A 27217-nucleotide genomic window follows, 5' to 3' on the forward strand; every position below is an offset into this window, starting at 1 on the left:
CTATCCTCTTGGGCGCGAGACTCGGAAAGTAAGAGTACACCCATGCCTATAAAACAAAATAATCAATGACGATCTTTCGTGATTCAACAAAGAAAAGAATTTACTTTGGTCTAAAGGAAGGTTCATACCTCCAACAGTAGTCCAGGTCCGACAGCGCCAGGAGAAGTCCCCTTCTCCATCAACTCCGGACGAACCATGGCCCTCATGAAGCGGATGAGGACCGCAAAACCAAAGCGATGACCCGGTCCCCGCGCCCTAGGGAACTCGGTCGAAAAGAAAGGGAAGAAGCTTCGTCGATAGCCTCTCGCCCTTGTCTCCGAGGTAAATCGAAGACAGGAACCACCAAAGCCACGGACGAGCCCTCTGCTCCAGACGGGGAGGAGGAGCAGTCTCCCTCCCATCGATCGTCACCCGGCCGGGTCTTCCCCAAAGTAGTCTCGGACGTAGGTGCGGGTACCGAACCCGGCAAGATCGACCTTCGGCGACAAGCTCCAGCCGATCAATCTCCTCGCCTCGGCCGAATCCGCCCTCATAGCAGTCTCCGGCCACACCATCTCCTCGGTCCCACACGGCAGACCAGAAATCATGCCGTAATCCTCCAGTGTAACTCCCACCTCACCGAAAGGCAAGTGAAACGTGGAAGTCGTATCCCAGAATCGGTCCAAGAAAGCACGGACCAGGCTAAGGTTGGCCCGCAACTTCCTCTTCACGATATCCCTCCAGACCTGAACCAGAGGACCAAACGCTCCACGCTCGATCATGGCCCTCTCCTCCGCCGACAGCCGCTCGTAGTGCTCCATCGTTTGTCGTGTAACCCGAGAACGACCGATGTTCCGGCCTCCTATTATGATTTGAAACAAAGCTATCTTTAGTTTTGAAGGAAATTTGCAAGAAGTTTGGACAAAAAGAATGAAAGAGAATAGGTAATGAGTAGTGAATTCTTATTTACCAAGCTCTTCACCGTCCTATAGGACAGGTGACCCTCTGCAGCCCACACGAGGTGCCTACTCTCCCAGGTCTCAGCCCACGCGAGAGCTCCCCTCAGCTGACGACCTCCTCGCCTGACGTTGGCCCGTCTCGGGGCCTCCTCTTCCTCCTCGACGGCCTCCTCCTCGTGAGCCTCGTCTCCAGTAGCCATCACCGCAGCGGTGAGGGCCTGCTCTAAAGCCTCCTCAACCGTAACAACGTCTATCTCCATGGGAGTCCTCCCAGAAGTAGAAGCCTCATCACCTGCGACATTAAAGTAAATTCAGGCCGCGTCACATGACGACAAGCCTTTGTTAAGGAGTTTTCGAGCCCTCCAGAGCCCTGAAAACTGCCCTTTCCATGCCATCTTTGGCCATATTCCCACCAACCCAATCACTCATGTGATAAATTGGGCCAAGTCAAGTCCAAGTCAAGGCCTAGTTCCGGGTTCAAGCCGAAAATTCGGCAGCATTTCGTTATAACGGCGATTATGCCCTAAAAGGTGTCCTGAAAAAGTTGTCACGAACCAAAATTTCGAGATGGCAGGAAGTTTACCCATCATTCAAGGATTCCAAATATCAAATTTCATCGCCAATGGGCAATCCTAGGGCTATTTTCGAAGCAATTTGGGGTTTAGCTGTAAAACCGTCTCAAAATTCGCTCAAGGGCTAAAAACTCGATGAAAATTCAAAGCAAATACATGGTTATGTTCCTAACATTTCCTACTAGCCATTTCTAGCATCAATTTGGCAAAGCAAATCCATTTGGGGGAAAAGCCCCAAATTTTCGATCAAAAGGGTCGAAAACCCTAATTCTCGCGGCTCAAAATTCGACAAATGTAGATGATTAATGCAAGATTAAGACACATACCTCGATTAGTCATGTTTAATGCAAGCTTTTGAATCCAACCTCGACGGAAATGGTGAAGATTTGAGAGAGAAATTGAAGGAAATGTGTTTCGAAATAATGAATTATAATCCTTCTGATTTCGCGTTTTTACGCGAAATAGCCAATTTGGGGAAAGGACGCAGCAGGCGCTGCGCCTCTTCCAAGAGACGTAGCCCTTGCTGCGCCTCTTCCTTGTGTTCCCTCCATACGAATTTTCAAAAATTCGTTATGAGTTCGTTATTTGTGGGCCCATCTTTGGTGCGCCTCTTCTTCAACGCTATTGTATTCTTTTGGTCCGTTTCGATGATTTTTCGTTCCGGTCCGCATTTTATCCCGCGCAGCAGTATTTTGCAGTATTGCTCAAATCATTTTATCCGGCGCAGTAGTATTTTGCAGTATTGCTCACTCAAGATTTCTTCCATGACGATCAAGATGTTCCTAGTCGTCTGTCCCCGACGCAGTAGTATTTTGCAGTGCTGCTCCCTCGAGATTTCTCCCACGACGATCAAGATGTTCCTAGTCGTCAAAATATTCCCCAGCAAGAGTTTGTTTGAGACTGACGCAAGCAGATTCAACTTCAAGTTTCGCCAGAGTTTGTTTGAGACCGACACAAGCAGATTCAACCTCAAGTTTCGCCAGAGTTCGCTTGAGACCGACGCAAGCAGATTCAACCTCAAGTTTTTGCCAGAGTTCGCTTGAGACCGACGCAAGCAGATTCCCCAGCAGTTTCTACCGACGTCCTGCTACCCTCAATATTATTGTTTCCTCATAGAGTTCGGCAAAAGTGTCGTTCTCCAGAAGTTCCCAAGCCAAGGCCTCATTCCTTAGGTTCATAAACCCATAAATCCTTTTGGAGTTCTCATACCTCAGAAAGCTTAACGCACGCGTTCAAAACAAGAATTAATATCCCAGTAAGTTCCTAAACTTAACCCTAGGATCCCAATTCCTCTTAGGTTCACAAGCCTTTAAGTTCCCATACCAGCCGTCCTTCTAGGTTCATATACCCAAGTTCACACACATAGCTTCTTTTAGGTTCCTAAACTCCCTAGAGTTCATACACTTTTCTCCTTAGGATCATATTTCCTTAGGATCATATTCCTTTAGGATCATCTTATACCCCTTAGGATCATATTCTTTAGGATCACCTTTTCCTTTTAGGATCATATTCCTTTAGGATCACCTTTTAGAGTTCTTACACCCAAACTTTGGTTACCCTTTAAGTTGAACTTATATTTGGTCTCCTTCCCGCCGATGCTTTCCTTTAGGGTCCCCATACCCTAGCACCAATCCTTATATATCTTTTAGGTCTTACCCTTAGCTCCTACGCTTAACCTTAGCTCCTATGCACCTCCGGAAGCATCTCGAGAAAGAAGTCTCAGGTATGATCTCCTCTTATGGCTGGCGAGCTTCCTTACGTAGTCTAATGGACTTTAAACGACCCTCCCCGATAGTCGACAGACTCTAAAATGTTCCCGACGACAGGTCCTTGGTTCAGACCCCTTGAGCCGCCTCGCGTCGCCATAGTCGTCAGGTTGTAATCTTCGATTGACCTGATGGCTATACTTTGACTTTCGCCTTGTCCAAGCCTCGGTCAAAGTGGGGGCTCAGACACACCTCGTTTACGCACCCCTCGCAAACCACCCGGTGATGATTGGGCCGCATGTTTGATTCGCGGAACGATTTGTGACGATTCGTAATATTATCGTCAAGTGTTTGCTCAAATATTAATGTCGACCTCTTAGTTGTCATCTACGTCCCGATACGGTCGTTTTGGCGATAATTAGAGTACATTCGAGTCCGGGTCAAAAACCGTCTCCATTTTCTCGATAATCTGTTAAAATCCGAGTCGGAATGTTCTGGAATGTTCCGGATATTTCTATTCCATATTTTCACAAATTTTATCTTTTGGCAAATAATATCCCGTAATATTCACAAGATAATCGAATTATTTCCGTCCTACCATAACTCAAACGCGAAATCTTTCTTCAAATAGGAGAAACCTCCTGGGAATAGACGCAGCAGTCTTTGCGCCTCTTCCAAGGGACGCAGTGGCTGCTGCGCCTCTTCCCAGGCCCTTCTTTGCATGATTTACGTATCTTTTTTATATCTTTCCGAGATTCACTTCCAAAGAGTCTCCGAAACCCTATTCCGTCGCGTGATTAGTATAAATAGGAGCTTTCGTTCCTCATATTTCTCACGCGAGTGTCCGCCCTTCTCTTCTCCCTTTGCATTCTAGACTTCGTTCTTACTAATTGGCGCCTACGTGCTTGGACTTCCGACCACGTAAGCTCGGATCTTTCCGGGTACCAGCCTCTCCGTTGCATGACCGACCAATTTGACCAACTACACCAATAATCAACTTAAATTAATCAATCGTTTTCCTCTTACGAGGGCACTTTCCTTGCATTCGCGTCGAGCATTCACTAGTCGATATCTTAGTTCATCTCGTTCCGTCAACATGTAAGTCTGAGGGTGTATAATCCTCTTTTATTTATTGTATTTTTATTTTTATTGTATCATCATTGTAAGATTTATGTCGAAAACACCGTTAAAATCGATTTCTAAAACCCTTCGTTAAAACCTGTTTTTGCGGATTTCCAGTAGACAGACGTCGAGAAAAGACGCAAGAATCGCTGCGCCTCTTCGAAGGAGCGCGCTTCTGCTGCGCGCCTCTTCGTGAGGCTGCCGCAGTTCCTGCTTCTTTTCTTCTTCTTCTTCGTCCTCTGTAATTCGTGTGTTTTGTTATTTGTTTCGTTTATTTTCTTTAATTCTTCATCATTATAATTCACATGTATATTTTAATTATCATTCATTAATTCATATGTTTTAATTCATCAAATCCGACTTAAATCCTAAATAATCCATATTTACGGGTTTTCGTCATTAAATTCAATTCGGGTTTTAGAAATTCAATTCGTTCATATTGAGTTCCTGGAATTCATCGTTGATATATTTTCATCTGTTTATTCATTAATTCGTCATCATTCATTATGTTTAGTCTAAAATAATTTGTTTAGTTAGTTTGTTAATTCGTTAATTAATCATTATTTCATGTAAATAATCCGTTTGCATCGTCTCATTCATATTTATCGCTTTCATGACCATCATTCATATGTTAAATAACATGCTAATCACTTTCATCCGAGTAAATAATTTAATTAATCATTAAAATCACCAATTAACATTAACGATTTGTAGTTCCGCTTCACGATCGAACTCACCCTTGGAATGACGCAAAGAATCGCCGCGCCTCTTCCAGAGGGCGCATTCCTGCTGCGCCTGTTCCAGGATGATTTCTGTCCCTGAATTCCGTTTCTGCTTTGACATGGTTTATTTAATCCACGTATTAATTAACTATTATCCGTATTATCACGCTAATTCCTGTTCGTTGATTTTATTTATTCTTTTACTTTCTTTTTCTCAAATCATCCGTTTTAAAGGTATTTTCGACATAAATCGCCTAAACCATTGTAATTATTGTAATTCATAATTATTGTATCGTTTTTATCATTTGTATGTTTTCACATGTAAATGAGCATTAAATCCTACTTCGACCCAATTGTATGCTAATTAATTGTTCACCGACTTAGTTAATTCTTCACATGCTAGGATTAATTCATGGATGTTGCATTGCATGCATATAACCGACGATATATCAAGTACGAATAACTTCCCTAATCATTAGTAGAGGCCGCTATCGAGGCGGGCGGGATTAGGTGTTCGATCAAAAGAGCTTCCTAATACGTACCCTCACCCCTTACTCTAGATCTCCGTGAGCACCCGTGTTCATTGGCATCCACGAGAGTCATTCTAGACATAGAATGCTAAGGGTAACGATTGCTTAGTGTTCATGTCACTACTTTGTGTCTTGACATGACACGAGGTATTCGAACGGTTCCAATTTCCCATAAAAATTGGTGGCGACTCCTTACAAAATGCAAACGCTTGTCCCCGTTTCTCACCAAGCGCCCCCGTGGGCGGCCCGCTGTCCACAGTAAATCATTGAAATTAAACCAAATGGAAAACATGAATTTAAATATAAATCAAAGGATTTATAAAACCAATAACATAACAAATTAAAATAGATTTTATTGGACATAACAACAACAATACTCAATAATAATACTCAATATACTCTTTATAATCAAATGAATAAATTAAACTATAAATTATAATCCACAACTTAGAAGCTCATGGGCAAATGAGCAATAGATTTTAAATAAATATTGTGAATAAAAACTATCATAGGTATTATATATTTTATAGCCATCACACAACCATAGACTCCCTAATTTTAATTTTATTTTAAATTTATTTTGTGGTATTATTAAATTAGATAATTGATTGCTGAGCAACTCAAGTGGTGAATTAAATAAGGAAAAATGTTAATGAAAATTATGGGTATTAAGTAGTATAAAGAAAGCTAATCAATTTATTAACATATTATATTACAAAAAATAATTATATAGGAATAAATTTTAATTAATTTGGTGGGTGTTAAGTATTATGAAGAGTTCTATTAAATTTATTATAATGTTTAATTTAAAAAATGAATTAAATAGGAAAAAGTGTTAATAAAAATAGTGGGTGCATGTTAAGTAATATGAAAAGTTTTAATTTATTAACATGTTTTATTACCAAAATTTCAATTAAAATGTCAATTTTATTTATAAATTATGACATTTATTAACATGTTTTTATCACAAAAGTTCAATTAATATGTCAATATTGATTATAAATTATGAAATTTTGATGTAAATTTGTAAGAGTTACATAAATTAAATTAATTTATAGAAAAATGAATTAAATCTATAAAATAAGACAATTACGTGGGAATGAGTTTTGATGCTCATATTTACGTGACATTTACGTGGCATTTTTGGATCCTACGTGGCTTTGTCTACGTGGCGTTTATTAGTCATTTTAGGGTAGCCTTTTAGTTATATTTTATAGATTATGTTAACCTCATCCTCCCAACCAACACACAATAAGGCCTAAAACGTTCTTATAAACATTATATACTTAGGTTTTAACCAAATATTTTAGAATCCGTGCAACGTACGGGCAACAAACTAGTTATATATAACACGAATATTTCTTGCAGTTATGAGCCCCTTCAATTGCAGTGGTGTGTCTCTCCCCATAAACCCGCCATTCGTGTTGGCGTGTTTTCCTTGACCAGTGGCAGTTATTCACACTACCTTTTGAAAGTTTACAATTTCATACTCACTTGAAACACGCCACTAGCAGTGGTGTGTTTATCCCGTGTTCCATGTTTTGAAAACCCGAGGCTACGTGGATACCATTTTGACAAATGTTTTTAAAACCAACCAAAAATGGCAAATACTTATACTTGAGTATTATTTTAAAAAATCAATCAATTTATGCTCACATTTACTTTTCCTATGACTGTTCACTAAAAAACTGAAAATAAATGTGAACCAGAAACACCGTGTGAGTTTGCTATAACAACAAAAAATAAATAAAGAATTACATTTTAAAATGTTTTCCCTGCTTAGAAAATGTTTACAGAATCGAATTCGACCAACAAAAAAAATTTGAAATATTATTTTTTGGAAAATTAAAAATCAAAAATCAGATATTCTTATTCTTTTGCAATATCCCCTTATTTTTTTAATATTTTGTTTTTTGTCATCTGGAAGTTAGCCGGAGAGGGACATATCCGTCTCTCTGCCTCCCCTCTTATCTTGTTTCTGAAATGTTAAGTAAATTAAAATACAAATGAATTGTCATTTTTGCTATGTTTTACAAATTAAACCTCTCAAAACTACTATCTAAAAGGAAAAAAAATGTGTCGGTGTCCATTGATTTACCTATTCAAATCACATGTTTAAGCAATAATGATTGTTAATCAAATTATGTTAACCCCCCTCTCCCAAACACACACAATAAAGCCGAAAACGTTCTTATAAACATTATATACTTAGGTTTAACCAAATATTTTAGAATCCGTGCAACGCACAGGTAACAAATTAATTATATATAACTCGGATATTTCTTGAGTTATGAGCCCCTTCAATTTCAATGGCGTGTCTCTCCCCATAAACCCGCCATTCGTGTTGGCGTGTTTTCCTTGACCAGTGGCAGTTAGGCTTTGTTTGGTAAAACTGACTGAAAAGGTACTTGAAACCTGAAAAGGTATCTGAAAACTGATAAGGTGACTGAAATTAAAAAGGTACCTGAAAAGCTAGCTGAAAATCGGAAACTGATAAGGTAGCAATTGTTTGGTAAAACTAACTGAAAAGGTAACTGATTTTTTGTAAAATGACATAAAAGGACAATTAATAATTATACTAAATTAATTTAAATAAAGCGTAAATATGTAAAGTAGAACATTTCAGCTACCTGAAACTTTAAAAAGCTACATTGAGTAGCTTTTCATTTCAGGTACCTGAAAAGTCGTTTCAGGTACCTGAAATCACTTTACCAAACAACACTAGGTAAAACAACTACCTGAAATATTTGTCAAATCAGGTACCTGAAAGGCTGAAATGCCTTACCAAACATAGCCTTATTCACACTACCTTTTGAAAGTCACACTCACTTGAAACACGCCATTAGCAGTGATGTGTTTATCCCATGTTCCATGTTTTGAAAACCCGAGGCTACGTGGACAACATTTTAACAAATATTTTTAAAACCAACCAAAAACGACAAATACATTATACTTGGCATTATTTTAAAAAATCATTCAATTTATTCTCACATTTACTTTTCCTATGAACTGTTCACTTAAAAACTGAAAATAAATGTGAACCAGAAACACCGAGTGAATTTGCTACGACAATAAAAAATAAATAAAGAATTGCATTTTAAAATGTTTTCCCTGCTTAGAAAATGTTTAGAGAATCGAATTCGACCAACAAAAAAAATTTGAAATATTATTTTTTGGAAAATTAAAAATCAAAAGTCAGATATTCTTATTCTTTTGCAATATCCCTTTATTTTTTTAATATTTTGTTTTGGGGTTTTGTCATCTGGAAGTTAGCTGGAGAGGGACATATCCGTCTCCCCTCTTATCTTGTTTCTGAAATCCAATTAAAGTTTTTGCAACTTTTTCCCCTAAATGTGCTCTAAAAAAATTAATTATTCAATTATTTCTCCTTTTTACCTCCTTATAAGACCCTCATTTCGAAACCCTAGGCCTTAAACCATAAAATTTTCCGCCATTTTCCCCCGAGATCCTTTTCTAAGGGTCTCATTATTCTGTCAAACCTCGGTATGTCATCATTTTTAATCAAATTAATCACCTTTTTAAACCTGGCTTTTCCTTAATTTGAAATGGGTATTGATTAAATTCATGTAATTTGATGTTTCTGTTCATCAATTTTATAGTTTTGTGATGATTTTCATCTTTACATTTTATATTTTGACGTGGGTGTTGTTTAATTTCGTAGAATTTTGATTGATTTCATGTGGGTTTTTGTTAATTTCATTTGGGTTTTTGTTAATTTGATTGAATTTTGATTGATTTCATCTGGGTTTTTGTTAATTTCATTTGGGTTTTTGTTGATTTGATCAAAGTTTTAACTGCTTTTTGTTAATTTTGGCAGATCTTATCGAGGAAGATTAGGTTTTGGAGGAGGGTTTCAAGTTTTTTGTGGGATTGGTGATGGTTAGTTTTTCAAATTGTGTGAGTGATTTTCTCATTTACCCACTTATTTTACAATGACAGTGAGTAATTCTAAAGAAATGTCATTTGTTTACGAGAGCGATTCGATTCTGATTAGAGAAGTTTATGAGGGAAATCTTGAGAAAGAATTTGCTTTGATTCGCGAGATAGTCGATGAATACCCTTATGTAGCTATGGACACTGAGTTTCCTGGGGTTGTTCTTCATCCAGTAGGAAATTTCAAGACTAGCTTTGAATTTCATTATCGAACTCTTAAGGAAAATGTAGACATGTTGAAGATGATTCAACTAGGGCTTACATTTTTTAATGATGAAGGGGTATTACCTACTTGTGGAACTGATAAGTATTGCATTTGGCAATTCAATTTTCGCGAGTTCAACTTAAATGAGGATGTCTTTGCTAATGACTCAATTGAGCTCTTACGTCAAAGTGGGATTGACTTTAAGAAGAACAATGAGAAGGGGATTGATGCCAAGAGGTTTGGGGAGTTACTGATGTCGTCCGGAGTGGTTTTGAACTATAATGTGAATTGGGTTACTTTCCATAGTGGGTATGACTTTGGGTATTTGGTTAAGCTCTTGACATGTCGGGACATCCCTGAGACACAAGAGGACTTTTTTGAGCTTATCAATACATACTTTCCGACTATCTACGACATTAAGCACTTGATGAAGTTTAAAGATAACCTACATGGTGGATTGAACAAGCTTGGAGAGATTTTGGGATTGAAGAGGGTTGGGGTGTGTCATCAAGCTGGTTCTGATAGTTTGCTTACATCTTGTGCATTTAGGAAGCTTAAACATGTTTACTTTGGCGGGTCAGTAGAGAAATATGCCGGTGTTTTGTATGGACTTGGTGTTGATAATGGACAAAGTGTTTGCTGAGGGTTAGGAGCAAAAGAGAGAAAAAAAAAAATCTTCTCCTAGTTTAAGTGCTGTATGTGTACACCCTTGTCTCTGTGAACACTTTTGGTAAAATCAGTTGTTTCGTAATTTGATAGAGATTTACATTTTGCTTCCCTTTCTTTTTTCCTGCCATTGCTGTTTCTTTATCTCGCTTGGACTGTTACTTTGTTAGTAAGCGCAGATTGAAGCTTATCCGCTTTGTTTACATCTGGACACGAACTATCATGAGACCACAGTACTATGATAGTATGATACATATGGACTTGACCCGTTAACAATTGTAGTTGGCTTGTCACATTTCATACAATATTGAATTCACTGAAGATCTTGTTTCCCTCCCGCTTTCCTCAGCCTCCGACCAAACACCTCCTTCCTTGGTAGAAGGCTAGAAGTCCCCCCCCCCCCCCCTTCCATTTATCCACGTTGTCTGTGATGTCTAGCATGTATTGTAAGTGAAGTTGTTTCCAAACTTTGGTGAGATGGCATGGCTTGATGATGCCGCTGTTTGTGCATATGTCTAGCCTGTTTGTCATTTGTATCTTTGATGCCTGAATGTCATAGGATTTATAATTAGGGGGTGAAATATGGATTGAAAAGTTTTGGACTAGGAATAAGGTCCTTGAGGGTAAAACATAGATTGAGAAATTTAAGAGGCGACATTATATGTCGATTTCTTGATTTTGTTTTATTGAAGTCTATATTTCATTGATTCGGGCACAACCCTGGCTTCATCGTCGCTAATTAGGATACAAGCATGATGGAGACTTGTACAGAGTAAGTCACAACATTCAGTGGAGAGAACAGAATGCTAAAGTACATATCACAATCGAAGAAACATGCATTCAGTGGAGAGAACAGAATGGTAAAGCATGCATTGCATTGAATCGAAGAAATTGAAAAAGGGAGTACAGAATGCTACAATCTACTGTATTTTAAGTTGTAACTCTGTAATCTGATTTCTGATTGCTTGTTCTTCATTATGGGAAACATCCTAGTGGAACATAACCACAACACAGGAGATGTCATCAGCGCTTCCCCGGTTTAACGCCTCCTTAACCAGCTCTTCTGCAGCAGATTGCGCATCATCAACCTCTCTTATGCACTCACACGCTTCCTCATTCGTCATAACCTGGTAAGATGTTAAGATATTACTTATCACAGCCAAATCTATTTATTAATTTAAATAGCACTAATTTGTTATATTGGTAGTACCTTCCAAATGCCATCACTTGCAAGCACTATGAACTTGGCATCTTCATCTACTTTCTCTACCCTCACATCCGGCTCAGCTGTTATGTGTTCCTTTAATCTGCCATCTCCAAATGCTCTTGTCATTGCTAGCACCCCGTCAACTCGGGCCACATTCCCTGCCATTGCCATGTACATCATTATTAGCTAATCCTGCTGCTTTTTATATAGAGACATGACCTAGCTTACTCCGACTCTTCTTATTTTATGGCCTGCCTGATATAATGTCATCATCTACTTTTCTCTAACTCATTCCAAGTACATATGATGCACCTAACTTTGGGTTGGGTCTGTTACGACTTACGTGTGTTTTATTGTTGGGTCATATTTCTAATACTAGCCCTGTGTTCAGTTTTGGTCTTTTGTTATGTAAACTAGTCATTAGGGTATATTTAAGTAACTTCAGATAGGGTCAATATCAGTCCTAGCAAAGGTCCGTGTCGACTCTGTGTTTGATATCATTTTACTATATGATGTTTGAGTAACTGTGGTCATTATGTTACAATGGCGATTTAAGGAGTCACCTGGTCTTTGGGCGACAAAACCACCACGTTCCTCAACGAGTTCCCTTTCTTTCTCCGGCTCATGATCAACGGTGATCTGCTCAATCTTACGCCTTTTGCATAAGATACCACGCGAGTCACCAACGTTGGCCACAATGAGTTTCTCCCTGTTGATCAAAATAGCAGTAACGGCTGTGGATCCTCCTCGCCAGCCTTCTATTTTGCCTATTATCTTTTCGTCTGTCTCTTTATATGCTTTTCTCGCCGCTGTTTCTGGGTCCTCCCAGAAGTCCGGCTACCCAACAAAGTAAGGAACTGGTTAAGAAACAAAGTTGTGCTACATAATCAAAGGCAGACGGAAAATTATATCTTTAAGAGTTTGAAGTAGATACTTGGTGTAACATGTTGTGGAAAAGATGGTGCTGCAGATATTGGGCAACATCACGACCTGCATGACCGTCAAAGATGGCATACAAGCCAAGCTCATTGCCGTTCATTCTGCGCCTTTTAGCAACAAGGCAGTCCTCCATGCCATGGTCCAGTTTCCCCCGAACCATGTGAGATCCATGGCTGACTCGCCACTTTGGGTGCTCCTCTTCTTCATTTTCGTCTTCTCGCCCATCTGCTTGAGATATCTCTCCGTCTTCTCTCTGTGAAGACAGAATTATTTTAGATTTCCTGTGGTAATGCAAAACTTTATTAATTCTCCGCAGTATTAGTGAACTGACCGTTTTACTCACTTCAACTTCCCCCTCATCATCGACATCAGCAGTTTGTCCGACACTCTGCACCCGGACAAAGAGCAACCGAAATGTGAGATACTAACAGGACACCCCTCTGTTTAAGCTACTATATTAGCTGTATAAATAGTGACAGCACACAGCAGTACCTTAAGTCCTGCAGAAGCCACATCGTCTTCTCGATAAGATTTCTTTTTCTAATTTAGTGGAAACATTGAAAAAAGTAAATTTGATTAACAGTGCATTCAGATTCACATAACAGGGATTACTTCATACTAGGTTATTACTTAGTAGAATACCTTAATTTCTGCTAGGACTTGTTCAATATCCTGCAAGGAAGAATGATAAAGTATGAGCTAAATTACTCCGACAAATCATGTATATATCATTATTGAGTCGTAGTAAATTTGCGAAATACGAGCAGCGCGTCTTGCTTCAGACGGCCGTTTCCTGTCTGAAATAAGACGGACAACAAGTTGTCATTTTACAATAAAATGTTGCTATTTTCCGATAAGATGTTACCATTATTTTTCACATCATTTACAGGGTAAAAAGTGACCCCTCTAGTTATAATATTTTGTCAATAAATGATTTACATTCTCTTAAAAAATAGCAATATTTTGTCCGTCTTATTTCAGACGGGAAACAGACTGTCTGAAATAAGAATTTGCGAAATACGAGTAGGTCTTACACAATAACACAAAACAAGTGATTAAGTGAATCATTTGTATGTAATTACCTTTTGTTTCAAAGAATCAACATGATCTTCAGAAGTCGATTGCCTTTTGTGTGCCTGTTTAACCGAAAATTTAAAAGCAATTAATCAGCCCCGAAATGTCATCGACGACCAATATCCACAACGTTACACCTAACAGAAGATGTCGTAGTCTAGTGTTTTAAGAAGTACTCCGTACATAAATACGGGGCATATTATAAAACTAATACGGAGTAACATTAATTCAGCATAGCATACTACGTACCTGCATCGTGTAACCTGTAACAAAACTACAGCTTAAATTTGTTTGATGACTAATTTGAGTGGATTTAGTTTAGGCAATAATATGAAGAACATTATATAAGGCAAAAGGATATGTGCAACTAACAAAACAGCAAATTAACAAACAACTCACGGTCCAATCGCAGGGTGAACGTGACGGTAAATACGTGTCTCCATAGAATGCAGTCTCTAATGTTGGTGGCACTTTCTCTTGTTCTCCACGTTCTTTGTTACCTGCATTTCATCAATCTCCTCATTTTTCTGCACGTTCAGGTTTATGTGTTTGCTTTCAGGATTATGATCAACTGTGTTTTAAATATTTGATTCCAATCTTATCTTCTACTTTTTCATATCCGATTTGTTTTATTTTGTTTTTCGATTATTTCTTTACGTTTTCCTTATTTCTCCGTCTCAGTCATTTCTTTCTTTCATAAATGACGGTCATGAATATGGTTATATGACGCTTATAGGCCGATTATTTGGATTACAGACGGTTGAGTAATCTATTTAGATCAAATCGCGACCAAAAAACGACTTGTAGGCAGTAAAAAGAAGAAGAATATTGAGCCTTTGGCTCCATTCAATCGAAAATGAAATATGTGTCGTCAGTCGTACATTTACGAAACAATGACAAGTTTCTCAAGTTACAATTGACTCAATATCAACAGTTGAGAAAGAAGCATCGGTACCAAACTCTGAACCAAATGTGCTTGAACTGACATAACTATCAGGCATCTTACTGAACGATGTAACCTCGTCTTGCTTTGTCTCGATGCCCTTCTCCATTGCGGAAGATACATTGGAAGATCTAATCTTTAGCAGTGCATTCGCTACTTCCTTCATTTTAGGCCTTTGTTTCCCGTTCAAATCCAAACATTTCAATGTGATATTAGCAAAATCATTTACCTCATCCTCTTTGGCTTCCTCCAGTATTCGACTGTCTACAATGTCGAGTAAACGACCTGTTTCCATGTGGAGAGCGAACTCCACTGCTATGCTTTTGAACCCGCCAGAGTCCATAGGCGACAATGACTTCTGGCTGGTTAGCAGCTCTGCAAGTACTACTCCGAAACTGTAGACATCACTTTTTTCAGTAAATTGGTGGGTTTGAAAGAACTCGGGATCCAAATACCCGAGTGTACCTTGGACACAAGTTGTCATGTGGGTTTTATCAACTATAATCGTTCTTGAAGTACCAAAGTCTGCGACTTTTGCTCTGAATTTATCATCCAAAAGGATATTTGCGGATTTGACATCCCTGTGGTAGACAGGCATAGCCGAATAAGAATGCAGGTAGGTTAAAGCTTCAGCCGATTCTACTGCAATTTGCAAGCGGGTGCTCCACGTCATATGAAACTCGTCTTTGGGACTATGAATTTGATGGCCAAGCGTCCCATTTGAGACAAACTCGTAAACTAACAATGGAACTTCCGTCTCTAAGCAACATCCTAGTAGTTTAACAATATTGCGATGATTGATTTGAGACAAGATAACTATCTCATTGATGAACTGTTCTAACTGGCTTTCTTCTACCTTTTTAGACTTCTTGATTGCCACAACCGTTCCATCAAGAAGCATCCCTTTGTAGACTGTACCTTGAGCGCCTTGGCCAAGGATTCTATTCGCGCTAAAGTTATCAGTTGCTTTCTGCAACTCAGAAGAAGTGAAGACCTTTGTTCTGTCAATTGCGCCTTCTGTTGAAGTCATTTGCTGTCGTAATAGTAGACCGCCATTTTTCTTGAAATGTTTAGATCTTTTCCTGACTCGATGCCGTTTCTTTAACAGCTTATACAAGCAGTAGCAGCAAAAGACTATAATCACTGCTACTGAACATGCTACAACACCTACAGAAATCAGATCATATAAAATAGTTCGGGTTTAGAATCATTCAAGTGTAAACTATTGTTTTACCAAATCGATGTGATGAACCGTAATCAAGGTTACCTAGGACTGCAATCCACTTTTGTTTGTTGCAACTGTGAGAATGTTTTGAGCCAACTTTGCAAGGATCTGCATACAGATGAACACAGATAATTAAATTGCTATCAAGCCGAAAAAAATCGAGACAGAGCGAGTAACTCATACTACAACAATGATAACAGAAGCTCACCTTGGCAACCATAAGGAATGTAGGGATTTCCTTCATAAGGATCAGCACAAGTACAGACAGTACAATTCCCATTTACACCCTCACTACAAAAAGAGCTGCAATAAAACCTGCTATTCTGATACGCGGCCGCACCACCTGGTAACGCTGGAGGGTCCCAGTACAGCAAAGTTGGAAAAGATTCTACACTCCCAATCTCTTGAATGATTTTGTCTTGTTTATACCAATCCACTAATCCAACATCAAAGCAAGAATTACCCACTTGATTACTAAACCCAATTTGATAATAATCAGCTTCTTTAGTCGGCGAAACTGAACAACATCCAAGTCCATTACATGCACTTATCTTATTTTCTGATGAATCCTGACAGGTTGTAGAACACCCACCTATACTGTTGGTACTGTTCATCACATTGACATGTCCTGAGCAACCTTTCACTAAAAACACATTGTTTTCGGAAAAGCGAAAAGGGGTTCCTTGAAAATTGACAGTACTAACAACCCTAGAAGAAGAATTACTCGGGTTAGTACTGTTGCAACTTGTTTGCCAAGAAGAGGACACTTCCATAGTAAGCCAAGTTTTCGGACATGAAAGTTTGTCTAGGCAACTACTTATGTTTAACACCTCAATGTTCAGCTTATGTAAGAAAGGCTTTGGTTTACCTGAAGAAGTGTTGCAGACAATTTCATACCAGGGATTGTAGTAACAATTCTTACCAATACCGAATGGATATGAAAGTTTGACGGGTGAGTTCTCGCAGTTTTCACTACAACCCGGTCTTCCAATTGGTATACTACTATCCACTGATACTGCTACTTGAACCAGCCAGATCACCATGATTAACTTCGGCAATATGCTGCAAATCATCGTCAAAACTTACGTCTTTTGAGCGCCTTGTTACAATGTACGCTATTTCAAGAACACACTGAACACCATAATAGACGTCAATGTCCACCGGCTCAACTCCGTAATAACATGTTAAATGTCGTTACAGGCGAAAGCTAGTATTCTGTAAATAAAATGTGATTTGTTGATATAGAATGAAGATATAAAGTGAGCAAGAACTTATCTTCTCCTCATAGGAAGCTTCTTATGCTTGCTTCCATGGAAGTTTCTGCGAAGTCAAAGAAGTTATAAGATGGTCCAATCATTCAAACATTAATACAATATGATTCAATATTGCAACTTGGGTACATTGAATATCAGAAACAAAGAAAAAAAAGACAACTTGCTTGGATTCTGCTTTTGCCCACCAGATCTCATTTCGCAGCCGGACAACTTTGACTTATGGTGGCTGAACTCGACTAATATGAATTATCGACTGAAACCGTCAAATTAAAATGAAGCATATAAAAAAAAAGTGAAAAATGGGAAACACGGTAAAAATAAGTCGAGGTATATTATGGAAAAATCGTAATGAAATTGTTTAAACTCGAATGAGCACAGTAAATGACTGAATTCAACACTCGAATCAGTCCATAGGTAAACTTAATTTACTACAGAAGAAAAACTCCCTGATCTAATCTCTTCTAATGCACTAGCAACATCTTTCATAGTAGGCCTATGTTTTCCATTTATGTTCAGGCATTTCTTTGCAAGGTTAGCTACAGCCACCAGGTCCTCCTCGTCGGCTTTCTCGAGTATTCGACTGTCAACAATGTCGAACAAACGAGATGTTTCCATATGGTTCAAGAACTCCCCGGCCAGGTTTTTCCAGCCATCAGAATAAGTTTCGGAAAGTGGCTTCTTTCCTGTCAACAGTTCAGCCAGGACTACGCCAAAGCTATAGACATCACTCTTTTCAGTAAACTGGTGTGTTTGAAAGTACTCGGGATCCAAATACCCATATGTGCCTTGTACACGAGTACTCAAGTGGCTCTGATCAATCATAATGGTTCTTGATGTGCCGAAGTCTGAGACTTTTGCTCGGAACTTAGCATCCAGCAAAATGTTGGAGGATTTGATGTCTCTGTGAAATATAGGCATAGTCGAGTATGAATGTAGGTACATAAGAGCTTCTGCTGTCTCTACCGCAATTTGCAAGCGCATTTTCCAACTCATGTGCCCTTCTTCCGTTGGACTGTGGAGATGTTGAGCCAATGTCCCATTTGGAATGAACTCATACACTAGTGACGGCACTTCTGTCTCCAAACAACATCCTAACAACTTGACAATACTTCGATGATTGATTTGGGAGAGAATCACAACTTCAGTGATAAACTGTTGTAGTAAACTCTCGTCTAATTTTACAGACATTTTGATTGCGACCACCCTTCCGTCAAGTAACATGCCTTTGTAGACAGTACCTTGGCCTCCTTGACCGAGAATTCTGTTTTCATTGAAATTGTCTGTGGCATTCTTCAATTCTAGTGCAGTGAAGATGTTTGTTCTCTCATCATTACCTTCTGTAGATGTCATTTGCTGTTGTAATAACAAACCTCCATTCCTCTTAAAATGTATAGCTCTTCTCTTCACAAGCCTCCATCTTCGTATCAGACGATACAAGCAATAACCACAAAGAATCAAACTCACTAATCCCAAACCTATGCTCAGCCCTGTGGAAATCACAACATTAATCAGTTATGCCAAAATTTCAACTTTCTGTTAGAAAAAGTGGAGCACTATATTACCGTAAATAATATTACAAGATAAATATAATAATATAAATGATAAATTAAATAAATAGATTAACAATAATATAAAAAGAGAGAGAAAGATGGATGTAGCCTGGGTCGAATCGCGCTAGGCGCTTTCCTAAGAGAGATAACGCCTCCACTGCACTGGTTACCAAATAGTGCGTTCCTCTCCCAAGATACGACAACCCGTTGGACTCCTTCGGTAGCAGCAAGAGGAGCCCCCGAACCGATGATCGCCCAATGCTCAATAATAATTTATAAAACAAGATAACTTTTTCACGTATAGTGTGGGGATTGAATACAAGCACGATTGTTAATAAAGAAATATCAAAGCCGTATAACTTTGGTAGAAAACACAAACCAAATGTTTCAATAAGTTGCTCATTGTTTTTTTTTTTATCCACCCACAACTCCTTATGCTTTGGTGTTATATATAATGATCATCACACAAATGATCCACCCAAGTGTAAAAATGGTCAAAGCAATTAACATACAAAACCAACTTAATGGTGGTCAATTGTTCATAATGATGATGTCCATAATTAACATTTAAAGCCATTGTTATTACTCATATGCAAAACGTAAATTTCTATATTAGTGATAATAATCACCACTCACAACCAACATAAATGTAATTGACCATCTTTATACAAAATATTGACCATTGAAATAAATGGAGAATAAATACCGTAATAAACCATATTTAATATATTTGTTCAAATATTAAAACTCATTAAATAATTCTTAAATCACAAATATTTTCCAACACTTTCGAGTATGAACAGCAAAAGCATTGTACAGAAATCCATACCTAGAACTGCCCTCCAACTTAGAAATGGCTTCTTACAGCTGTGGGGATGGTTAGTGCCGAGTTTGCAAGGATCTTCTCGAAAAAAACATAATAACAAACTGTCAGCAACCAAACACAGGATCTGAACGGGTCAATGTTGCCAAGTCTAATCCGAGTAGGTAATAATTAAAAGATGATAGTGAAAAACATTACCTTGACAACCATAAGGAAGGTAGGGATTTCCCTGAAAAGGCGGTCGACAAGTACATAGTACACACCCATTAATCCTGCTATTATTACCACATACAGAGCTACATACCAGATTCTTATCTGGGTAGTCCACCATTCCACCAGGTAAACTCGGGACCTGCCACACCCATTGATTCGAGAGTAAACCACCACTATCGATCTTAACTATCTTTTGCCGCTCATACCAGTCCCCTATGGTGAATTCCACACAAGAATTTCGAGCAACATTAGAAAACCCCATCTTATAAAACTGACCCAAGTCACTAGTAAACGGTATTGAACAACATCCGATCCCATCACAAGTACTATTCCGGATCAAAGCCAACGAATCCCCGCCTAGACAATCAGTTGAACACCCGTCTACAACCACATTATCTCGATTCATTACTGATGCATGACCTGAACACCCTCTAACCAAAAAATTACCATCATACATGACAAAAGGACTATTGGTCAGGTCAATGCTAGTAACAAATTGTGAAGAGTTGTTACTTCCATTGTTACATACACTATGCCAGTGAGACGCCACGTGGATAGTTAAATCAACTTCGTAACAAGAGGAGTCGCCATTGTTGTCTAAACAAGAGCTGATGTTTAAGACCTCTTGGTTGAACTTCTTGAGGTATGGTTTTACAGTGGATAAAGTGTTGTTGCAAACAATTTCATACCAAGGATTATAGTAACAATTCTCACCAATCCCAAAGGGAAACGGGATTTTGACTGTCGAGTTTTCGCATTTTTCCAGACAACCCGGTTTTCCTATAGGTATGACCAGACGCTGGCCGGATATCGGTGTTGTTACACTTAGACATAGCATCAAGAGTACAACAACATACATGTTGGTGCAACTCTTTGCTATCTCAAAAATAATTGACATGGTTAATTTGATTTCTCATGCAAATGAAGAGAGGCTAAAAGATATGCCCGTCTTAAATGAGAATTTGTTCTAAAGGATTCTTCGAGGAATCCCATAAAAGTTGACTTTCATTGTTGAATACTTGAATGTGCTGAAGTCAAAACTGATTAATAAACATTATGGTTCAATTATTTAGATGTATTATAACAATATATCATGGGACCGTTGAGCATAAAATGGCATTGCATGCATCTGGTCTACACAAAATGATTGATGAAAGGTGCAGATTGCTTGCAACTTGATGCATAGAAAATATAGAATTAATTGAATAAAGACATTAACTTTAGATAGATACAGTCATACAGGTAGTAAAGTATGGCACGTTGATCATGTTGATGGCTGACGACCATCTTTTGTAGGATCTCGGTACGATTACTCAGTTGGTCTCTCTTGTGACGGAATAACTGTGATTATTTTATGATAAAAGGTAACCATCTTCAAATTCATATTTAGTTCCATTTTATCATGAAATAATTACATTTATATCGGTTACAAATGAGAATTTTTTACTATTATATACTTAGTATATGTCTTTATATATTATAATAAACGGTCATTGAAGCTTTAACTCGTGAGAGATGATTTTTGGGATATATGAGCTGAAAATGTAGGCACAATTAAAGACGGGGATTTGAACCTGAAATTCTTCACACGTAGAACCTTAGAGCGTAACTATTAACTAGGCGAAGATACATCTGATGATTTTTAATCTCGTTTTGATCTTTCAAATGCATTCATATTTGATCGAATGATACTTCCCAAGAAATACATCGATCTGTAAATTAAAATCATCATTGTAAAATTTATTAGTCTATTTTAATTTTATATTTTAAATGATTTTTTTTTCCTATAGGGGATATTTGCATTCTTAAATAAAAAAGGCAAATAGAGCATTTCCCTATAATAAAACAGAGCAAAGATCCTCTCCATTTCCTTCTCTCCATTTCTTGTCCATTTTCTCTCACAATCCCATATTATATTAGTATTTCACATTTATTTCATCTATCACTTGCACCATTAGATCGTAGTAAAGTATAATCCGGACCGTTAAAAGGAAATGGAAGAAAATGGAGAGGAGAAGAAATGGAAAGAATCTAAATTGAATAAAACAGATATTAAAAAGCAAACTAGTCCAGTAGTCCCTAAGAATCAGTTGTTCCATTTGGGCTATCTATTCAATTGGGCTGGGCTCAACTCACTCCAGCTAAACCCACTCAGTCATCCTGGTTGCTAAAGGTCGTCGACAAATTACTAAATATCGTCGACAATTTTAATGAACTTCCAAATTTGCCCATCCCTCACACTCCCCCTTATATTTTCCTTTTTATTCAATAACAACCTTTAAAATTCGAAATTTTTGAAAAAAAAAAACGACTCAAATTTCAACAAAAAAACGTATCGACTGCATAATTTCCGTCACGAATTCAAACATTCAACAATGTATGTGATTACTATTAAAAATTTTTTTGTAGTGTTTTGTTAAGGTTGTAAATTTGTGACGGAATTAAGATAGATGCCAAATTAGTGAAAGAATTAGGATAGGTACTATGATTTCAATCGGATTTAGTCGTGTTTAGCGAAAATCAAACGCAATTATCATATCAATTAATCGAAAAAAAAAAAGGGTAAAACGTGAATCTGGGCCTGGACGAGGGAGTTCTTCGTCCAAGACCAAGCCCAGACGAAGGATTCTCTAGTCTGAAATGGGCTGTGGACGAAGGAATCCTTCGTCTGGGCCTGGTCTGGGACGAAGAAATCCTTCGTCTGGCCCAATGTTCACGTGTTTTTTTTTTTTCTTTTTTTTTTCTTTTTTGTTTTAGAATTTCTCGATACTTTTTTTTTTTTTTTTGAAAATAAATTTTTTTCCGTCTTGTTTTGTTATCGTTATAAAGTAATAAATTATTAATAATAATTCTCGTCCGTGCCGAAGTCGTTGTAAATATATATTATTTCCGTCTCGTTTTGTCGACGTAAAATATTAATTAATTATTACTAATAAACCCCTTTTGTATTACTAATAAACCCCTTTTGGGGATATTTTGTTTTTTTATTTAATTTTTAATTTACATAAACTTATATCTATAAATTCTTTGTTTTATTAATTTAAGTAATCAAGTTGTTGTAAATATATTTTTGTTGCGTCTCGTTTTGTTTACGTAAAATATTAATTAATTATTATTACTAAACCCGTTCCGGTTATTATATTTAAAATTTTTAATTTACTTAAACTTATATTTATAAATTCTTTGTTTTATTTTTTGAATAGATGGCCGGTGGAGGAAATGACCGTCACGTTCGAGCTCGAAAGGGGCTCCAGTTTGAGTCTGAGGTTGGAGATGGTAGTACCGATTCGTGGACTGATGAGCGGGTGGAGGAGGAGTTGGTTCGGTCTGGTGATGTGATAGGTGAGGAGGAGGCGGGTATTGAGCGAGTGCGTAGGGTGCCACGTAGACGGAATGAGGAGGGGCGTTTCCAGCGGAGGTCGGATGGTAGTTCTAGTAGTGTGGTGGCTCCGAAGAAGAAGTCGGGTAAGGATGTCTCTTGGTTGATCGACAATCGTGTTCCTGGCGGTCCGATGTTTCCCCACGTGATTCCTAGCTTTGGGGGCCACATTGCCAACACCTTATGGCCGACTCCTAATGAGGTCGGTCGACCAGTTTTGACGGGCTACCACCGGTTTGGTAAGACGAGGTTGTTGAGTTGTTGGGAACTACCTCCCCGCCGTTCGGACTATTTATGACCATCTTGGTCTTTCTCACCTATTAGATTCCATGGCCGAGAATTATAACATGCCCCTTATTTCTGCTTTTGTTGAGAGATGGCAACCCGACACCAACAGTTTTCACATGCCTTTTGGGGAGATGTCCATACTCCTTCACGATGTTGCGCAGATCTTAGGTGTTCGGGTTGATGGTAACTGTTGTAAGGTGGAGAGTAATGACGGGAGGTTGGCGGATCCCCTTATGTATGTTTGTGGCTTCTTTGGGATTTCATCGGACCGATTGAGGTTGCCGTTAAACTCTACTAAGAAGGTCCCTATTTACAAGAGTGGGGGTATATTGGTAGATGCAGTTTGTGAAACGGCGAGAGCTAATTGTGATGTTGTTTTTGCTCGGGGTTTTTTGGTCATGGTGTTGGGGTCGACACTTTTTGTCGACAAATCGGGTGATAGGTTACGTTCTCGGTTGTTTCCTTTAGTGTATGATGCGATGAAGTACACCACTACGCTTGGGGAGCGGTGTACTAGCCTTCATGTACCGACGGTTGGGGTGGCGTCTTTGGTGTGAAGACTATTGGTGGTTGCTTGACCTTGTTGCAATCGTGGATCTATGAGTATTTTCCTATGTTCGGACCCGGTCCACCTTCGGCAATTGACCCTACTCAGCCTCGGTCGTGTTCTTGGAGATCCGTTGGTCCCTTCGCTCAAAATGCGGAGAAATTGTTGGAGTATCGGAGGTTGTTAGATGGGCTTACTTGTGCTTCCATTAGGTGGGATCCGTACGGGCGCGTCGGAGGAGTATCATCCTCGTACTCTGTATGCCGGTTGTGTTCGTTTCATGGACATAGCCGAGCCGTACCAGCCTGATCGGTGTTTACGACGGTTTGGGTATGTGCAGATCATACCCAATCCCATTATGAGATTGGTAGCGCATCGTCCCGCCGGGGATAGGGTACGAGGTTAGGGTTGGGGTTGCGGAGACTCGATCATCTATGGGATTCTTTGGCGGGATCATGTGGTTCGATTTCTCGTAGATCGAGACCGGTTAGTTTCCGGGTGAGACGGCGGCAGATTATGAGGCTTGGTATAATGGGAATTCTCACCCGTTGATCATTGATCCCGACCACCATGATGCCCCCGCGCCACATGATGATTTTGATATTCCTGCTGAGGTAATAATTTTACTTACAGTTGTTGTGATAATTGTTTAACTTTCTTTCTGTTTATAATGTTTTAGTTGTTTTTGTCAATTTGCAGACTGCACGTGCTGAGGTAATAATTTTACCCGAGGCTCGTTTACATCCTCCTGTTCCGGATGTATCTGAGAGTAAAGGGCATCGAACATGGATGATCTCATACTCGGATCTGCATTCCGAATTTCATCGAATAACTCCTCCAATCGATCATCGTCACAAGTCGGCATTGCCTCCGAACCATCGTACTCCAACTTCCTCCAAAATGCATGTAACACATCAACAGGGACCCGAGATCCGTTTCTAGAAATGCGATGAAGTGAATAAGCACATAACAAACCAAGTGTAGTAGCCTTTACACAACCGCGATCGATCGTCAAGGCATCTTCCGTCATCTTGGCACCTCTTTCGAATTCTTCACGCAATTCACAGATGGCATTCTTTGATATTTTTAAAGAAAGTCTGGAAAATAATCGCTGAATCCCCGTCAACCGCCTCGATCTAGATAACTCCAACGAGTGTCGGATCTCAACATGTTGCGTTTCCATCAAAGAATGAAACCGAATCCAGATGCTATCAACTGCCAGTTTCGCGCTATTCAGCCATCTCTTCAAATTCGCATGAGCCGACTCAACCCGGGATGTAGAAGTATTCCCAAAATGAGTTATCTTGTTCGTTCTATACTTGGCCCATTTTTCCAAGTGCGGGAACCATTGCCTCTCAATATAAGCCGTCACTCCCGCCCATTCCCTTGCCAATTTGCCCCACGCAACATTAAACTTATCTTCGGTCTCCGCCTCGACAACCGCAGTAAACAAGTTAAAAGTTACGTGCTTAGCCCAATTATCCTGTTTCGTGATATCAAGTGCTTTCGTCTCCACGTTAGAATATATATGCCAAAGACATAGCAAGTGAGACGAATCTGGAAAAACAATGGGAATCGCGTTCAACAAACCACCCTCGCAATCGAAAATAATAGCATTAGGTTGAACGGCATCATTGAGCAGGGCCTTCAGTTTCCGTAGTACCCACAGATATTTCTCCTCGGACTCATGCGTCACAAGAGCATACGCGATGACAAAGCTCTTCCCGACGGGTGTGACTCCAACCATCTCAACAAGCGGAAGACGGTATTCATTTGTCTTGTACGTGGAATCGATCAATACCACATAATAGTATGATCGAAACATCTTAACGGCTTCGGATGAGCCATGAACACGTGGGTTAGCTCATCGGTCTCCGATCGCTGACCCAATAATGAACGTACTTATCTTTGAACCGCAAGTGCTAACATCTCACAGTTGTCGGGTTTCTCCCATCTCTTTCCCCCGCCCTTACTTTCGAGAAACGATTGTAGATTTGTCGCCGATTAGGTCTTGACTTTTCCGGATTCCGCTGATGCAAACCCGCACTAATAATTGCCGGTCTAACGTGAGCTCTAACTTGGGCATCGATATAAGCCAACTCCTCGTCATCAAACTTTGCAAAGTATCTGTCGCCGTCACAATACAACGTTAAACCATGATTATGAAACTCGGATCTCATCACAAGCTGCCACTTATTCTCTTCTAATTCAACAACTTTCATTGAAAATTTGCAATTGCACCACGCGGTAGCCGTGTTACCCCTCATTAACGAATCGACATCCTTATTTACGGGACCTTTTCCACCCATCCAACAAACAAAATAACGTTGTCTCAAATTCGTGTTACGACCAACTTTCTTGTTGCTTGCTCTTTTTATACCAAACCCGAGTCGGAGCCCGATCTCATATGCCCAATTAAACGCTTGAATACTGGATGCAAAGAACAAGGTAGTCTTAAAATGATCTGAGTAATCAATACCGTCTCCATCGTTAATCACCTGCGCACGCATTTCGATAATTTAGTTATTAATTAATTATTAGCTACGGAACGAGTCGGAGTAAATAAAAAATAATATAAAAATAATATAAAGACGGTAATTAGTTATTTTATACAAAACAAGTCGGAAGTATTAAAGATAAATTGTTTTATAATATAAAGACGGTATTTAATTATTTTAAATGTTTTATACAAAAAAAAGACGAAAATAAATTATTTTAAATGTTTTATACAAAACGAGTCGGAAACAAAAAAAAAAAAAAAAAAAAAAAAAAAAACAAATTTGGGCCTTGGACGAAGGATTATTTCGTCCAAAAAACCGGTGCCTGACGAAAAAACCCTTCGTCCATAATGGGCCTTGGACGAAGGATTTTTTCGTCCAGGCCTGGTTTTGGACGAAAAAATCCTTCGTCCAAGGCCCATTATGGACGAAGGGTTTTTTCGTCCAAAACCAGGTCTGGACGAAAAAGTTCTTCGTCCAGGCCCAGTTCGTTTATTTTATTATTTTTTTTTTTTCAATTGCATTTTCAAATAAATCCGTCACAAATTCTATCATAATTCCGTCTACATTCATGGCATCTATCCTAATTCGGGATTCAAACGATAATAAAACATAAATTTTTAACAAAACTAAATCGTAAACTAACCTCGTTACTAGCTTCATTGTTGGAATCGTTGTTAAAATCGTTCCCGTTCATGTTGTTAATTACAAAACCCGACTTTTTTTTGTTTGAAATATTTTAGTGAGACGGTGACTTGTGTTTTAGTGAGACGGAAATTGCATTTCTGTTTTGAGACGGAAATTGCATTTTGGTGAGACGGATATGGAGTTATGATATGGAG

General features: G+C 38.8%; 5 protein-coding genes across 5 annotated transcripts; 1 reads left to right on the forward strand and 4 right to left on the reverse strand.

The window, feature by feature from the left end:
- Positions 1-8834: 8834 nt before the first annotated feature.
- LOC141611433 (putative CCR4-associated factor 1 homolog 7) lies at positions 8835-10526 on the forward strand. The gene is made up of 2 exons (XM_074429965.1): positions 8835-9094; positions 9429-10526. Exon 2 carries the CDS (start codon positions 9544-9546, stop codon positions 10390-10392), a length of 849 nt encoding a protein of 282 aa, XP_074286066.1. The 5' UTR covers positions 8835-9094; positions 9429-9543; the 3' UTR covers positions 10393-10526.
- Positions 10527-11209: 683 nt separating this feature from the next.
- On the reverse strand, positions 11210-13890 carry LOC141613137 (putative protein phosphatase 2C 58). Its single transcript, XM_074431873.1, has 9 exons — positions 13885-13890; positions 13644-13697; positions 13323-13358; positions 13204-13233; positions 13054-13101; positions 12557-12985; positions 12186-12459; positions 11626-11780; positions 11210-11542 (listed from the first exon to the last, which is right to left on the reverse strand). Exons 1-9 carry the CDS (start codon positions 13888-13890, stop codon positions 11405-11407), a joined length of 1170 nt encoding a protein of 389 aa, XP_074287974.1. The 3' UTR covers positions 11210-11404.
- A 562-nt stretch (positions 13891-14452) lies between these two features.
- LOC141611435 (wall-associated receptor kinase-like 10) lies at positions 14453-17899 on the reverse strand. Its single transcript, XM_074429967.1, has 3 exons — positions 16012-17899; positions 15846-15911; positions 14453-15745 (listed from the first exon to the last, which is right to left on the reverse strand). The coding sequence occupies exons 1-3, from the start codon at positions 16874-16876 to the stop codon at positions 14541-14543; spliced, it is 2136 nt and encodes a 711-aa protein (XP_074286068.1). The 5' UTR covers positions 16877-17899; the 3' UTR covers positions 14453-14540.
- LOC141611436 (wall-associated receptor kinase-like 22) lies at positions 17498-20726 on the reverse strand. The gene is made up of 3 exons (XM_074429968.1): positions 19649-20726; positions 19457-19528; positions 17498-18564 (listed from the first exon to the last, which is right to left on the reverse strand). Exons 1-3 carry the CDS (start codon positions 20559-20561, stop codon positions 17498-17500), a joined length of 2052 nt encoding a protein of 683 aa, XP_074286069.1. The 5' UTR covers positions 20562-20726.
- Positions 20727-24565: 3839 nt separating this feature from the next.
- On the reverse strand, positions 24566-25702 carry LOC141613138 (protein FAR1-RELATED SEQUENCE 2-like). Its single transcript, XM_074431874.1, has one exon. It carries the CDS (start codon positions 25700-25702, stop codon positions 24566-24568), a length of 1137 nt encoding a protein of 378 aa, XP_074287975.1.
- Positions 25703-27217: the final 1515 nt, after the last annotated feature.

This window comes from Silene latifolia, chromosome 11, assembly GCF_048544455.1.
Source record: "Silene latifolia isolate original U9 population chromosome 11, ASM4854445v1, whole genome shotgun sequence".
In the NCBI taxonomy this organism is placed as follows: domain Eukaryota; kingdom Viridiplantae; phylum Streptophyta; class Magnoliopsida; order Caryophyllales; family Caryophyllaceae; genus Silene; species Silene latifolia.

What these genes read in the sequence shown, in the direction of transcription:
- LOC141611436 (XM_074429968.1), bottom strand. Translation starts at nt 20,561, where the DNA reads ATGTCAATTATTTTTGAGATAGCAAAGAGTTGCACCAACATGTATGTT. An exon ending in CCTTCCTTATGGTTGTCAAG is followed by an intron (nt 19,529 to 19,648) that starts GTAATGTTTTTC and finishes TTTTTCGAGAAG; the next exon opens with ATCCTTGCAAACTCGGCACT. An exon ending in AAGTTGGAGGGCAGTTCTAG is followed by an intron (nt 18,565 to 19,456) that starts GTATGGATTTCT and finishes TGATTTCCACAG; the next exon opens with GGCTGAGCATAGGTTTGGGA.
- LOC141611435 (XM_074429967.1), bottom strand. Translation starts at nt 16,876, where the DNA reads ATGATTTGCAGCATATTGCCGAAGTTAATCATGGTGATCTGGCTGGTT. An exon ending in CATTCCTTATGGTTGCCAAG is followed by an intron (nt 15,912 to 16,011) that starts GTGAGCTTCTGT and finishes ATCTGTATGCAG; the next exon opens with ATCCTTGCAAAGTTGGCTCA. An exon ending in AAAGTGGATTGCAGTCCTAG is followed by an intron (nt 15,746 to 15,845) that starts GTAACCTTGATT and finishes TGATTTCTGTAG; the next exon opens with GTGTTGTAGCATGTTCAGTA.
- LOC141613137 (XM_074431873.1), bottom strand. An exon ending in TGGCTTCTGCAGGACTTAAG is followed by an intron (nt 12,986 to 13,053) that starts GTACTGCTGTGT and finishes GTGTCCTGTTAG; the next exon opens with TATCTCACATTTCGGTTGCT. An exon ending in TCCACAACATGTTACACCAA is followed by an intron (nt 12,460 to 12,556) that starts GTATCTACTTCA and finishes TTTGTTGGGTAG; the next exon opens with CCGGACTTCTGGGAGGACCC.
- LOC141611433 (XM_074429965.1), top strand. Translation starts at nt 9,544, where the DNA reads ATGACAGTGAGTAATTCTAAAGAAATGTCATTTGTTTACGAGAGCGAT.
- LOC141613138 (XM_074431874.1), bottom strand. Translation starts at nt 25,702, where the DNA reads ATGTTTCGATCATACTATTATGTGGTATTGATCGATTCCACGTACAAG.